Source organism: Achroia grisella, unplaced genomic scaffold, assembly GCF_030625045.1.
Source record: "Achroia grisella isolate CSIRO2021 unplaced genomic scaffold, CSIRO_AGI_Agris_v1 utg512, whole genome shotgun sequence".
Lineage (NCBI taxonomy): Eukaryota > Metazoa > Arthropoda > Insecta > Lepidoptera > Pyralidae > Achroia > Achroia grisella.
This window is the reverse complement of record NW_026712906.1, coordinates 1,321,270-1,338,312: the sequence shown is the minus strand read 5'-3', so window position 1 is coordinate 1,338,312 and position 17,043 is coordinate 1,321,270. Positions and strand designations below refer to the sequence as shown.

Here is a 17,043-nt window from a genome sequence, read left to right as displayed (position 1 = left end):
ATACTAATATTATATAGTAGGATTTTAAGTAATTATAGTTCATTTCGAATCTTAAACCTACCTAGGTTTAAGATTCAAAATGAAATATTATTTCAGTGTTAGATACTCGGTTTTTATAGAATTATAGGGACATATAGCAATCACGCTAAGAGTAATAGGAGCGGAGCATTAATAAAAAAAGGTAAATGTGGTACAATTTGACGCAGACAAAGTTGCGTAAGTCATCTAATTCAAAATAAATGTTATATAAATACTATTAGATTTCATATAACTTTATAGTGTTAAAAAAATAGTTGGAATGTTTATTTTCATAAGAAAATGTAAACAATTGGTGCTACAACACATTGGTTTAAAGAATCTGAAATCGAAATCGAAAATGCATACAAAATAAACAGTGGAGTATTATCATAAAATCTTAGAAGAACTCACACAGCGCCATCTAGTCCCAACCCAAGCAGGGCTTGTTTTATCGTTACAGGACAACTGGTATAAATTCATGGATATTTTCTTTTAATACTATCCTTAATATGCATAGACATCATACTCGCGTCCATCAGAAAAAAGGCGGTTGGCTAAACTGTTAGATCATTGAGGCCACCAAAAAAACAATTTGAACAAACCGCGTGTGATCAAAAGACTTAGCTGTTTTTGATGTGAGTTAAAAACAATTTACACAATACACATGCGTTCTTAGTTCTGAGTTCTCACACCAACAGCTTATCGTCCACAACTTTTTTGCATCGATTTACGACGATGCCAAAATGACCTTTCTGTTTTGTTACTAAGATATTTTTAGTGTATGAATACGGTATGATCCTCCCCTCCTATATAGCTGTTAAAAAAGCCACAATAATTATCAGTAGTAGTAATTGTACGTTATAATGTATATTGTAAAAATGTTGGACGAAGGGGGAAGGCGGTCAGTGTTAAGGTGGCGCCATTTTTAAATTTTTGCCCCACTTCGAAAAAAATAAAGCGTCACAGCCCATACTTTGAGAAGTACTGGTCTAGATGACTGTGAAATCTTGTGTACCTAAACGTGCATTATATATTTACATATAGATAGACACCTGTATTGTTTGTAAATTAGCACATATTTTTAGCAAACCCATATATATTGTCTAATATACAAGTAGGGAGTTGTTGCTTTTAATTACTAATATTAAATAGGTACAAGACACTGTGAATTATTTGTACTCTTACAAATTAATTCTGTGTATGATAATGGAGTGGTGCACCTGCCTGCGCTAATGGTATACGGTTGCGGGGCACCAATGAAAGATGACAAGATCAGGAGGTCAACTCAGTTAACCAGTTAACAATTTCGCCTGCATTTAAACATGATTATTTCCAGGAGAACTCGATCTAACTGATATAGTGCATTCCTAGCACTAGTCTCCATTGCTAACAAAGCCTTCATCTCCTTACATAAAATACATTACAGTACAAGCATTTATAAATTAACATAATAATAACAATGGTATTTTTATTACAGGCAACTTAATATTATAAGAATATTAGGCAAAATTGTTATAATATTAAGTTGCCATATTATTGGTCTAATTGGTATTAGTATATGGTCTAATTTATCTAGAACATTTGTAGTGGCTATTTATAATGTACCTACTCTGTGCATTTACGGAGTCTGTATTGAAAAATGGCGGGAACAGACAAATTAAATGTGTAGCGCGAATTAGGTTTCTATTTAAATTAATAGTTAAATATAGTACAATTATTACCTTTATAAAAAAATAATTAAATATAAAATTATGTACCATAATTCATAATAAATACTGACTACGGAAATCTGCCACGCTATCGCCCCTACACCACTCCGTAACACTTCTTTCACGTATATTAACTCACAAATACACTACTCTATTTCATTGAATCTAACGTAATACCGTCAATTAAGCCTACCATTGTGTCTCCTATTAATTATGGTTTTTCGCCGGCACCTTTACTAGAGATTATCAGAAGTATAAAATATCACACAAAGTTTTTTTAATGTCAGCCATTAGTCATCTTTTGGCGAAGTTGAGGTAGAAACGACTAGACAATTTCAATTTCCTTTTTGTTTGACCCTTACAAAATCCCTACAACTTTTTTTACTTTATAAAATACATTTAACTTTTTATTTTCACACACGTGTTATTACTACTATATTATTTGTTTTTATAAATAAAAAACATGTTCTTAAAACATTGTCATGAATATGAATGGGATCGGTATTCACATTTGCGACGTATGACGTTTCTGATAAAGTTGTGCACTGATAACGATGTCTCCAAATTTGCAATATTATTGATAGTATTTAAAATAGGTACTTATCAATAAGTATTTGACGCGCGTCCATGTCTGATGGACATGGTATATATGATATGACAATTATTAAATAATCCTGAATAATTTTTAATTTTTATTTAATTTTGTTATTTTCAATTTTTATTAGTTTGTACTCTTGTTAAGTTATTGTAATATTTTTTGTTTACTTTGTTAGTAGAGGACAGTTTAGAACTTAAATGTTATCGTCGTCGTTGATCTTTTATTGTATTAGTTTTTATTTGAGACAAATACAGATGGTTATTTTTTTATTATTAAATAAAATCATTACATATTGTTAAACTATTGTGCAATAATTCTTTGTTTTTAAAATTTAATTTAGACTACCGAGGTTGTCAAATAGGAAATATTGTTACATTGGCCATTCATAATAACTAAAATTTATCGCCTAAAGTTGCGTAAATAAAGCTATGTAAATAAATCGGAATAATTTCATTATGATTTCGTTCCACAATTTCTATCATTACAGAATTTTAAATAAACCTTTCTATCAAAATAAATTAAAAAAAAACTCGTAAATAAATAATATAAATTATGTTTAAAGTTTGATAGTTTATAATTATATTAAAATAAGAATAAAGATTTTTGAGCCTCGACAAACCCTCAATAAAAATTGCAGCTTAAATTTGGCGTGAACCTGATAGCGACAATAATTAATTGCATCAATTTGAATAACAGTAGGCTCACTTCAATTAAATATAAACTTTCAAATGGTACTTAAATATAATCAACGACAAAATAAGACGCTTTGATTAGCTAGACAACTAAATAGCAAAAAATGTCTTTGACAATTGTGCCATAGACATTTTATATTTTTTAATATATACTGATGATCATAGTAACTTTTTTACTGCGCAAAATCCAAGGTCAGAAATACGAAACTGATCGCATCGCAAGGTAAACGAGGAAACTACGGAACGTAATAGAGTTATAGGAAAAACCTCAGTGACATTACCTCAAAGCCTAAATATAACGTGCATGTAATAAAAATATACTAAGATACTAATAATATTTAAAGTAGTAACGTAAAAATATTTTTAGTAACTCAAGTAAGAAAAGTTGTAAAACAACTTTACATAGAATTTAAATCGCTATTAAAAAAATTGGGGTTGGTGATAGAAGGGTGAAAATTTAGGGTTGCATAGTATTTTTCATGCCACATTATAAATAAATAAAAAAAATGTCCGAAAAATAAATTAATATATAAGGGGTCGACCACCGTTGGTACTTAGGGGTATGAAAAAATAAATTGTTCAAAAAAATTAAGTAAAATATCAAAATATTAATTGTGGACAACCCTTATCTTAGAGTTATGAAAAATAGATTGTAGATTGTTACTTTCTCAGACCTACTGAATATGCCTATAAAATCAAGCAGGAAGAGTATTGTAACTAACGTTGTGACACGAAAATTTTATATAAATATAAGATAATGTATATAAAACATATTAGACATTGTTTTAATCAATGAGACCCCCTTTTTGTACTTTTTTTAGAACCTCATAAAAAGCTTATTATTATTGTTATTAATAGAAAATGAAATCATCTGAAGTTACAGATTAATATTTAATTTTACTGCCACTGTCATAGTCATATTGATAACAATACTTATGGTTGAAATCGTCCAAAGTGATTAACTACATAAGTAACAACTTAAATTATATAAAAAAATAGTTAAGCTAATACAATAACTAAATTCTTTAGTAGAAAATAAAATTATAAAACAATTAGTACAGAGATACTAATTATTACTAGTTATTATGTTATCTGTGCTAGTACTAATTATTAAGGTAACCTAGGGTAGTAGAAATATTTTAGTAAAATACGACGTAGTGACTGTTAAATGACAGTAACTTTTAAACTTTACTCACGAATTCTTTTATTGTCCACATAAGTATTGGCAACCTTAGTTACATATTTCAGGATAATTCACACAGCACCATCTAGTTCCTAGCTAAGCATAGCTTGTGTTATGGTTACTCCACAATTTATATAAATACATATATACTTTTTTCTAAATACATACTTAATATAACAAAACATCCAGACCAATACAAATAATCACACTCATGAATACAAATGTTTGTACCGTGAGAGGAATGGAACCCACGACCATTGGACGTAAAGCAGTGTGCTAAACTGCTAGACCACCGAGGTCGTCATATCATTATCAAGCGGACTGTACCTAACCTAATACAGGTTTTCTGATTGAGGAAAAAACCTTCCTTATTAGGAATCACTTGTTCGTTTCTAACAAACATATTATTTAAATATTTGTATCACATGTATAATTAGATAGAGTCGGTGATCTATTAGTTCAACACATCGCATTACTTCCGATGGTAGCAGGTTTGATTCTTGCACGACTCAAACATTTATGTTTATAATATTCTAAGTCTAAGTCTTCTCTAATTTAAGTGTTTGCTATATATTTAAAGATTTTTTTCAATTGTTCAAGTATTACAGTATAGGTATACATATAATAATCTTGCTTAGTTCGGGACTAGATGGCACTGTTTGATATATTCTGAATTATTATTATTAATTTGACATTGAGAGAAGGATTATATGTGTTTGGTTGTTTGTGCGTTTTGTAAATGTGTGTATAGTTAGTCGATAACGTTATCAATACATTTTAATGGTTATTAATTTGTACAATTTAATCTTCAATTACCTACATATTTACTACAACATTCAAATATGAACACGATAAGTATATCCAATGAAAGATAAAGAGAGCATTCACTTGTTCATTCAGCATATTCTTATTAAATGACCAATTGAATATTTCCTGCCAAGAACGAACCGTTAGGGACCATTACTTGGATCATTGACCATAATGTATTATATTATCTACATACTACACATATATATATATCTTACGATATTTATTTTAGTATAAATATCTACTAGCTAATCCCGAAAACGTTGTTTTGCCATATAAAGTAAAATCTCTATTAAAAAATAAGGGTGGGTGAGATAAGGGTGAAAATTTAGGGTTGTATGTAATTTTAATCCAAAAAAATGGGTAGGGGTGAACAACCCTTATTACTTAGGGGTATGAAAATAGATAGTAGCAGATTCTCAACCTACTGAATATGCTGAATAAATAAAATTTCATAAAAATCGGTCAAGCCGTTTCGGAGCAGTATGGTAACTAACATTGTGACACGAGAATTTTATATATAAGAAGAGATATATCTCTTATATATAAAATTCTCGTGTATGTATGTCTGATTTTTTTTTAATTACTAAGTACATATTTTACTTAAGCGACCGAGATGAAGAAAGAAGTTTTTAGGTTTTTTCTTTTGTTATTTGTGTGCACGTTGTATAAACCTAATCTGAAAAACGGTTAATTTGTATAAATATAATATAATATACGTTTTTTATTGATCTATTGTAGCAAGTTTCCCGTAGCATATAGCGTTTGTTTCATTCTAATCGGTTCACAACTAAAAAGTTAAAGCTATTGTTATTCCGATAACCAAGTTAAAATTTAATGTATATATGTATGTATAGTTATTTACGACCTCGGTGGTCTAGCGGTCTAGCACACCGCTTTACGTCCGATGGTCGCGGGTTCGATTCCTCGCACGGCACAAACATTTGTATTCATGAGTATGATTGTTTGTATCGGTCTGGGTATTTCCTATGTATAATATGTATGTATTTACGAAAAAAAAAATTATCTATGTATTTATATCAGTAATCTAGTACCCATAACATAAGCTTTAGGTAGCTTAACTTGGGTCTAGATGTCACTGTGTGAATTGTCCTGAGATTATTATTATTATTATTTAAAAAGTATATTCCATAAAAAATACATCAGACGGAACGAAATATAAAAACTTTAATGGTGTATAAATTGTAAAACATGTCGCATAATATGCACACAAAGTAAACCCTACTTATAAGTATATTTAAATTACATCAATTGACCACTTCTTTGTTGTTCGTCAAAATTAGATGTTTAGTTTGCTTTTCAAAAATGCACGTCGTATTCTCGAAACGCAAGCTGTACATTTATATTTAAGTACGTATATTGTGTAATAGCTGACCTGCACAACTTCTTATGCGTGACAATGCAATTAAAAATCTGAGAATTTTCATTGCAGCTCCGCTCTTTTCGATCGTAAGCCTATTATAGCCTTTCTCGACAAATTGGCTATTGCAACACCAAAATAATTTTCAAAATTAGTTCAGTATATTCAATTTTTATCTTTTACAACCTCAGAAACTGAAAAACTTTACATCTTTAATAATATTAGTATAGATTTACCTCGTACTTGGCAGTCAATATAAACAGTTGTTTCTTTTCTTGGTAATTTATCGTTTTATTGCTAAATCTTGTCATACACAGTAACTTGAATCAACAATACCAGCATTATTGTGGTTTTGTTTTATTCTTCCCGGAATATACTTGCTTAATTCAAGTTTATCCGGTTTCAGGAAAATTGTGTATGTGTATATGTGTATTATATATTTTTATAAATATTTTTTATAAAATACTAGCTCACCCGGCAAACGTAGCTTTGCCATATATATTAAAATATTAATATCTCTATTAAGGTTGATGGTAGAAGGGTGAAAATTTAGGGCTGTAGATATTACTTTGATTTGATTGAATTATATAAAATAAAATAAAAAAGTTACCAATAAATATTAATACTATTAGGGGGTGAACCACCCTTATTACTTGGGGTATTAAAGACAAACTATCATAAGAATCGGTCAAACAGTTTCGGAGGAACTTTGTTACAGACATTGTCACAAAAGAAATTTATTTATTAGAAGATTTATATGCAATAAAATATAATAAAATTTATTTAGACATATATTATAATAATAATAATAATAATTTTATTTCAGACAACATGATCCATTTTGTTAGTAACAGCTTAATAACATAACTTATCCTATTTTAGTAAAAAAAACGTTATTTGGTATGTATTGTATTTATATTCATATGCATGTAGTAAAAAACGGTTATTTCAATATTACAAACAGACACTCCAATTTTATTTATATGTGTAGATTTATTTCATAAAATGTTTTCATGCTTTGTACAGCTTTATGATTATAAATCCGCGTCTACAAGATAGTTTTACTATAACCTAAATGACCTGATTTAATGAATTTTTTTTATTTAATCTCACTAATCTGATTTTTTTATTGTTACAGGAAATATAAAAGATAGTTAAAAATGACTATTCGAAGTATGTCAGTGACTGATGCTCGCGATGCTACCACGAGCAGCTGCTGTAGAGGGTATGTCCAGTTTCATGATAAATCTTTGTTTAAACTCTGCCTCCATATAGTAAGACGGCATTATGTTTATGTCACTCTATACATACAGATATTAAGAATTAGGGACATTAAAATATGTACATTCCATCTAAATACTAAAAGCGCCATCTAGTGATATCTGTAACAACTATTAAATATTAACGAAAAACTTGTCTAGAATGGAAAATATACTACATATAGCATTCTAGTAAAGCATATAGACTTTTCTTCGCAGTGCTGATTTAAAATATTTTATTTACATATGCAAATATATATTTTAATCTATTCTTAATAAATAATACTAAAACTTAGCAGGTAAAGCAAGAAAATAGCAACGATTTAATTCCATAATTTTTCAATAGATGGCTCTATACTATATAAATGAATTACCATATTAGTAGTTCCAGTATAGTTTGTGCCTTTGCTAGGTAGGCTTTCCAACGCAACGGATTATTTTACCCGCCCTGTTGGATTGTAGACATTTACCTCTTGTTTAAAATTTCTTCTACAGGCGATAAGCTGTCGAATGCTAATTGTTATTTTATTAGCCTATATATTACAATGTTAAATAATTGTAGAAAATATAAGTTCACTTACTTAAACCTCTATATTCACATTTCTTTTTTAAATGATAATAATGGAATACTCTGTGCTAACGTTATATGCAGGCGGTGCACTAGTGGAAAATGATAGGATGAGCACGAGGTCAGGTCAGTTAACCCGTGACAAATTCACCGCGAATTAATCGCGATAGTTTCTAGGGGGAGACCAAGTGGAGGTCGAACTAATTACTAGTAATGAGGTCAGTAATCTCCATTGGTACCAATCTTATTCCCTGTATAATATTCATTAAAATAATAATTATACACGTAACAGGCCACGACAAATCTGACTTAAATAACATTATTAAATATAACTCAAAACTTCAAAAACATCAAATAATCAGATCTTGATCAAATTTACACGGGATAATACCATAACCACAAACTTTCATAAATAACCATAAAGAATCATGAAAATAGGACTGATTTTGATAATTTATATATTTATATGTATATTGATAAAAGTTCTAAGGCAATACACAAAAAAATCCAGTCAAATTAAGAAGCTCCTTTCTTTAAGTAGTTTGAATATATATTGCGACTACGGTCATTATTTACCTAGGCACTACGTTCAAGGCTATTGATTCTATGGAAGGATATATCATTATCATTACCTTCTATGTACTCTTCAACAATTATATTCTTGTTTTCGAAGTATATACATAGGTACCTACTTATTTGTCTAATCACACCTCACTTGATTTTATGCTGTATCACAAACGATGATTCATTTGTTTCTTACGGCAAAAACCTATAGTGATATAAATAACAGGTTCATGATTGGTCAAAAAAATGTTATGATAGAATACGAAAAGAATATTAGAACAGAATATATTGCGACTTAGATTTATGAATTTGAATTTACAATGATTTTTTCCGGACTACTTTAATGCTGTTGGCTGCAGGCGCCGCAGCTGGCCTTCACAGCTTCACCGGACGATAGGGTGTGACTGCAGATGGCACTCAAACACAAACCTGCGGAAAGACTTTTGGAGCGGCTAAAGGCCAACTCCAGCCTGATGGATACGACTTTAATCTGGAGGCACCACTAAGGGCCGTCGTAATTTCGATCCCTGTTTGATTTGGACGGGAAATTAATCGGAGTGCATTTACAATGAAACAATGTGCCTGTAAATTCCAATCTACATATAAGAATTATATAATTAATGAGTGAGACGGTATTTATGGAAGTCCAAATTTATCTTTCCTATAATAAAGTTTTTAGGGCGGTTAATATCAATATACATATAGCTATATCAAGCAGATTAAGATAAAAGTTGGGGTCCTGTCGTATCGACAACTAAAGAGTTGGAAAATTGTGGAAAATGACAAGATCTCCACCGACGAGAGCGTGGCTCTTATAAATGAATGAATAAAGATATTGATCTTTACTATTGAGTAATTATCCTTTAATTGGAATTTAAGAAGGGATATGGATCTTATAGATTCTTGTTTGTAAGGCCTATAGTTTTCTTAAGTTTAAATATCTCTAATCTTACCTAAAACTATTTACGTATTACCAGCCACGTCTGGATAGGCTACTTCCTGTAACATAATCTATTGTCAAAACCGTTCATTTGTCATAAAAGGTAACAGACAGATAGATAAACAAACACACAATCATTAGCATTTATAATATTATTATATATTACTATAGAATATCCATAGTACCTAATAATTAAAATACGTTGCAAATAAGCGCAAAACTATTTCAATGGTTTTAACATTGAAATACTTTTGCTACAGCCTTACACGCAACTACCGGATAAAAAGTCAAGTTATGGATTACAGATTAAAGTGATAAGGTAGTGTAAATAATGATAATTATTTAATTAATATAAAATCAGCCGCTTTCATTCCTGTACCTAGTTATTTTGATTGTAGTATTATGAGATAATCACATAATCCCAATAATAAAAAATAAATAAAATGCAATATTATTTGGAAGACGGCGACTGTCGTGTACCTACTAATGGTTGACTACCCCGCCTTTCACGCAAAATGTCGTGAGTTCAAATCTGGACGACTCCAAAAAAAACTTTGTGTGTACTACCTCTGACTGACTCTCCTGTGAAGAAAACAGCGATAAGAGAACCAAAAATTAATGTGAAGCCAATGCCACGTTCAATTCAAATATGCCCAGTGAAATGTGGACGTAAAATGTTGGGTGTACCATGACATTGACAAATGACAATACCTCTAACTTTTCCATCTGGGATACCCATCGTGTATGATACGTACGGTATGTTGTGTTGTTATTAACAGATATAGGGGCCATAAGGTTTATCTGTTCTCTAATTGAAATATCATTCATATTCAGTTAAAAATACTAGGATAAACCAAAAAAGCATTGCGACATGAGACTTGCTGTCTGGTTGTTATTAAGGTCAGATTACATCATTCTCTTTTATCTGAATCAAAACAATAAATAAAATATATTATTACATACGTAACAGGTTCAACAAATATTATTGAGTTAGTTACTAGGGTAACAGAATTATATGTTTATGCATTATAGGACTTGTACAAAGTCGTCTGACATAGACGTCTTAATCTCATATATTTCAGCAGCTAGCATTGTTAAGTGTGTTTTGGTTTGAAGGAGATATTACAGCGAGATTACATGGTACGGAAGCGGAAACATGAGGATTCCTGTACTCAAATGGTGACGTCATGTCGTGGTGCTGTTCAAGCACATAAGTGACGGTAGTCACTTACAATCAGACGGGAGTCATCTTCTTTATCATTTCGTTTAAATACCTGAAAAAGAAATTATGTATCTTGAAGGTAATGAAATTGACTTAATCCATACTAATATGGTATAGGTAATAATTTTGTCTTTAAATTAGCGGACGAAGTCGCGAAAAATAGTTTATTGACAGTTTTATTCTAGACATCCCTATATTATATTGAAAAATATTCGATAGTGTTATAAGGCTCTTGCACAAAAACCAGCTTACCATGAAAAAGGTTGAAGTCCAAAAACCGGTATAGTCTCTGGTCGCGGTTTGCAAAAACTGCATCACGTCACCCGGCCCGACCCCTCGATACGAAAATATTATATAAAAATAATTTCAGATCATTTTGATTTATTTAATTTTTTTACATCCGTTTATTTTCACGGTCACACGCGCTATCGGGTAATCTGGAAATGCAAACGTCAGTATAAAACTGACCACATATACGTAAAGTCGTCGGCAGACAAACGAAATTGCGCGCGATTTTATTCATTCAAAGTGTAATAGCCTCCGGAAGTTATGAATATTTTTTTATCTCTCGTGAATGGAATTTAATCTGTACCTATTGTGTGTTATTCATACGACTGTTTACCTGTATATCTACTGTAATTTATAACTTTATTAAATTACTTTTAAAATACTGACGTATGAATGAATTTAATCAAATTATGAACGGAAAGTGATATGATTGGTATTATTAGTACCTAGTTGTTATTTTATATACATAATATAATAACTAAATTTAAGCTAGTGTACTGTTGTATAACTTGATTATTATTACCAGGTAATTATTATGTTAGGGAAAAGCTTCTTATTGTACTACTCATTATTAAAAAGGAACATTAAAAATAAGAAACTGTATAACTTTAATATAATAGTGAATATTTAAATATTATATATTTATATTATAAATTTGTAAGGGTCTACGTTGACAAACGCCTGCATACATTTTTATGCTCTCATTTAATAACACAGGAAATAAGTTACTTAACTTCAAATACTTTCAATGAACTTAAACTAAGCAGATTTTTTAAAGTAGTAAGTACTTTTATTTTACAAAGGTCATGACAAGATACATACGCAAGAGTTCATGCATAAATGTCAATTAAAATCTAGATAGGTACCGTTAAATCTATTAATTAATATTGTATGAGACGGTATGTGCTCTTTAAATTCATTATCCAAGGTATAGTTCGAGAATTTGTTGTACTTGTTTGTTTTAATTTGTTTGAATTTACTGAAAAAATTAGATAATTTTCTTTATTTGATGCATGTAAAGAAACACCTCCATTATTTTTTTAGAAAATTAACAATTTATTAAGTTCTGTTTTTTTTTTACATCAACTTATCATGTCTGTATTAGTTGAGTTAAACTCGTTACCAATTGATGTGGAATAGCAAACCATTTTTATAATTTTACCAGTTGTTAATAACAGGTAATAGGTAACAAGGTTTGATATCAAAAATATACCCATATGTGTACATAAAAATAAAATTTTATCTCTGACTCGCATATTTTAACCACAGTTTGCTTACTTATAGTAAAGCTGTATCCGTCATAATTTGAGAAAAGGCGGTATCGATCGGAATGGCAACGTATAAATCACGGCCGCCACATAACATGCTGTCCATGTACATAGGCAAAGGTTACCACTTACCATCAGGTGGGCTATTTGCCTATTTCTCAATTCAATTACATACGTAAATATGAAACTTTTATTACTAGGTAAATTGATCACAAGACCGCGAAGTTTTGTGTGAATAATTCTAAAAATATTTTCAATTTTCTACTTCAATTCCTGGGGAAAGTTCAGTTTCATGAATATTGGCTTGCCATACCCTTACAGCCAACCCTGTATACTTATATGTATATGTATACTTATAACTATGTAAGTATCTATATGAGTATGTAGTCCTTAATTAAAATTGAACTAAAAATAGAACTAATTTGAACTTAAATTTAAACTTTAATTATAAATTTAATCTCTGTAATTGTCCAATGAAATATGCAGTTTCACAAAAAAATTGTATGTGAAGTCAAATCCTTTAAAAATTTATTTACATGAACATATTTTTACAAATGTAGGTTCCTACTTTACATTGGTATCACAGCATAATTCAAAATATATTTAAGCCTGCTACTAAATACATAGTAAAAGATACAAAGACGTAGTACTATAAGTAGATACCTACTGGTACATAAATAAAATGTAAGTGTATGAAAATTATCTGTGAATACGTAGAAGTTCGTAGATAATGTAGCCTAACCATATCGTTATTCCACATTATTGAATATCACGTGACGCAAGGTAATCTTGAAAAATGGTGTATTTTTTGTGCAATTTTCGTAATCTAGTTTAAATATTCTAGACTGTAGTATACTATACAATATTGTAATCTTATATATATAATTCTCGTATCACAATGTTAGTTACCATACTCCTCCGACGGCTTGATTTTTATTAAATTTGATATGCATATTCAGTAGATCTAAGAATCTACTATCTATTTTTCGTACCTCTAAGTTATAACTTTTACTAATATAATAGTAAATATTTAAATATATATATTTATATTATAAATTTGTAAGGGTCTACATTGACAAACGCCTGCATACATTTTTATGCTCTCATTTAATAACACAAGAAATAAGTTACTTAACTTCAAATACTTTCAATGAACTTAAACTAAGCAGATTTTTTAAGATTACAGATTAAGTAGTAAATACTTTTATTTTACAAAGGTCATGACAAGATATCTATTCTGTCACCAACCCCTAATTTTAATAGCGATATTAGTACCTACTTAAATTTATTTGGCAAAACGTTTGCCTGGCCAGCTAGTAGTTATATAAAAACGACTTACTATATCAGTCGCTTCGACTACTAATATATTTATACAATTTAATACAGATACACACATTAGTAGTCACCAAATATTTCTTCAATTGAATTCCACGTCTGTATACACTCACACACACAAACATTGTACCTGATACACAGTCATAGGAAAATTTTGCAGTTTGCTAATATTTTTACTGTGTACGTATCAACAAATAAAGGTCAATATTACTACGTATTCTAGAATTAGAACATTATTAAATTTAGTTACCGGAACATTAATTTGTTTTGATAAATTCGCGATAACTGTAAACTATACGTATATATTTTAATGGGTTGATAAATACGAAATAATATGTAGAAATACATATTATTAGTGAGACAATTTTTTTTTATCTTCACTGGTATTCACCTAAATAACATTTCCGGAAAATGTATTTAATTTTTTTGTATACTTTATAACTATGTGCCTACGGGACTAAAATAATACGGGAATAATAATTAAATAAGAAAACAGTAAGTTCATTAAATTATATTATTATTATAGATAAAAAACCGTTACAGAACATTACTTGATTATTTACACACGAATGACTTTCAATAAAAAAGCAATATTTGTTTTCTATGATAAAAATGGTACAATTTGAACCTTATTGTTATATAACAATGATCTATAAACCTATAACAATCTCCGACGTTAAATGTTCAATATATCTGTATATACCTACCATAAAAGCTATTAAAAATTTCCTGTCCGACACGCATTGCCCGGTAATTTTTTTAATAACTAATGGCCCAGGCGAGTTTCTAATTTTGTGCGTTTTGTTTATAATATCATAATATATAGCTGAAGCGGAAGTATCTGATCTTCCTGATGAATGAGTGAGAGGGAAAGATAAAGCTCTCAATACAGGTTCCATGAGGAAAAATACGGAGATAAAAAAAATGTGACTAATAAGATAGATGTATGTAATATGTTAAAAATATATGATTATATAAAAGTCTATCAAGGATTTCGCTGCAATAGCAATATCACTATGGAATAATTAAAAATACAAAAACCGAAAGAATTTTCAAATCGATAATCGATGGTTCTGGAGTTTACAATCTTTGTAGCAATAGTTATTTCGAATTTAATAGGATAGTTACACTTATAGGATTAGGATATTTTTGCGTTTGAGAGTTGTTTGTGTAGACCATATACTCGTGTATTGATTTTCTAAATAGAAAAAATATAATAATCTACTTATAATCTCTGAATATGAGAATACATCTGTTAAATATAAAAATAGAGGAAATTAGGCAAATAAGTACACAGTACAAAAATATATAGTACCTAATTATATAATTTTTATAAGTGTTAAATAAATGTATTATTGTTGTATAAATATGTAATAAAACTATTAATGACTGAAAAATATATTTTTAATGTTATGGTAGATAGAGAAGGTGACACAATATAATAATTTGTTTTTATATTTTTGATTATAGAATAGAAAAAACCTTTAAATATATTAATATCAAAAGAGTTTTCTCAACATATCCTCCCGTAATCAAAACATATATATATAACAAAATACAACGTAACAAAAACAACAGTATCAAAAATACAACAATTATTATTCCATGATCATACATATTATATGTAGGCGTCTTGGTTTGTTAACTGAACTTCCATACACGGAGACTTTACGATATAACAAAAACCTTTTAGTTCTTGACCAACGTTGAACTTCCGAATACAATCTCGTGAGTTCGCTCTCTGTCATAAACACATTTGTTGTTCATATGAGTTAAAATTGATTTTAAATTGAACATTTGAATTAAAAAAAAACTGGCCTTATCGAATGGAACTTGGTCGATGTTACGTCTGTTAATGAAACTAATATAAAGATTCAATAAACGGCTCGTGTGTTTGTTGGTCCCGTTTAAGGCGATGTGTTTGTTCTTTCAATAATAAACAGATAGTGCGTAAATTGCTCAAAAATATTAGAGTATAATAGATTTACACGGTTATTAAAAAAAATATATTGCAACATTATTTTAATACTATTCGTTCTCATTATCATGATTGACTGAAATAACATGTTGAAAATTTCATGGTGATTGATTACTGAATGCAAAAAAATATAACAATCAAATAAACCCGCTTTTGCTGATTCATAATCTTAATAAAAGAATATATCTCTCGGTCCTGTATACAATATACAATTTGACTCTAGAAACGTTGTTATTGCAGTATGTACTAGCCGCCTCGGCTTCGGCGAGATACTCATAACTTGGTAATATTAATTAATTTAATAATAAATACTTAATTTATATACTTATGTAACTATTAAATGTATATTTCAATTTCAATCTGTAAAGAAAAATCTCAAATCGTTGTGGTAAACCCGGAGTTTACTGTCCGCATAACACAATCTGCTCTTTCTTTATAATAATAATATAAATTCAAAAATATTCCGAAAACATATATTATTTTATTAATGCTATATTTTTAGTCATGACTACGATTTTGCGCAACTTTGCCTAAATAAGTAATTTACTGATTAGCACCCAATAAGAGTTGACATTCCAACTCATTGTACCAGCCTGCCAAATGATGTTCAATTCATGTGAATTACTGTTTATTAGGAATATCAATTTCCATATCTGACACATGATTTTCACATACGTATGTATGTCAGGTGAATCAATGTGTGAACATTTTACCTTGTCGCAATGACATTGATGACGATCAACATAGATTTTTATAACCAATTGCAAGGAAAAATAATAAATAAAGCCTAAAATATGAATGCGACATAGTACTAAGTTTATTACATGTTCGTACGTACGTTATTGTTACACTAGAGCGCACATAAAATATACCATACTTACAGTACAAGCATATTCAATACGTGGAAATTTTACTACTTTTATGCTAATATTATAGATTCGAAAGTGTATCTGTCTATCTGTAAACTTATTACATTTTCATGAGATAAGGACTAACCGGATCGTATAACATAGCCTATCCCTTTTATCTCAAAAAAATCTGATGTATTCTCAAGTAGCAGGTAGTAAATTATATATGTTTAAAACTGAGGAGATTACAGTAAATTTTATTCGTATAAGTCCCGTAGTTTTTGCGTGAAAGTGTAATAAACATCTATCCATTCCTTGCCTTATATTTGTAATAATGCAACTTCGTCTACATCTCACTTACTTGACATTTGTCATTACAATTTGC

At 29.5% G+C, this 17,043-nt stretch overlaps 1 protein-coding gene across 1 annotated transcript in view; it reads left to right on the top strand.

Annotated features, from left to right (window-relative positions):
• The window catches only part of LOC131846745 (glutathione hydrolase 1 proenzyme-like), a 49,095-nt gene that overhangs the window by 1,116 nt on the left and 30,936 nt on the right, over nt 1–17,043 (top strand). The window contains exon 2 of the mRNA XM_059196128.1: nt 7,527–7,613. Within this exon, the coding sequence (XP_059052111.1) occupies nt 7,549–7,613 (65 nt within the window). The 5' untranslated portion in view covers nt 7,527–7,548. The remainder of the gene's footprint in view (nt 1–7,526; nt 7,614–17,043) is intronic.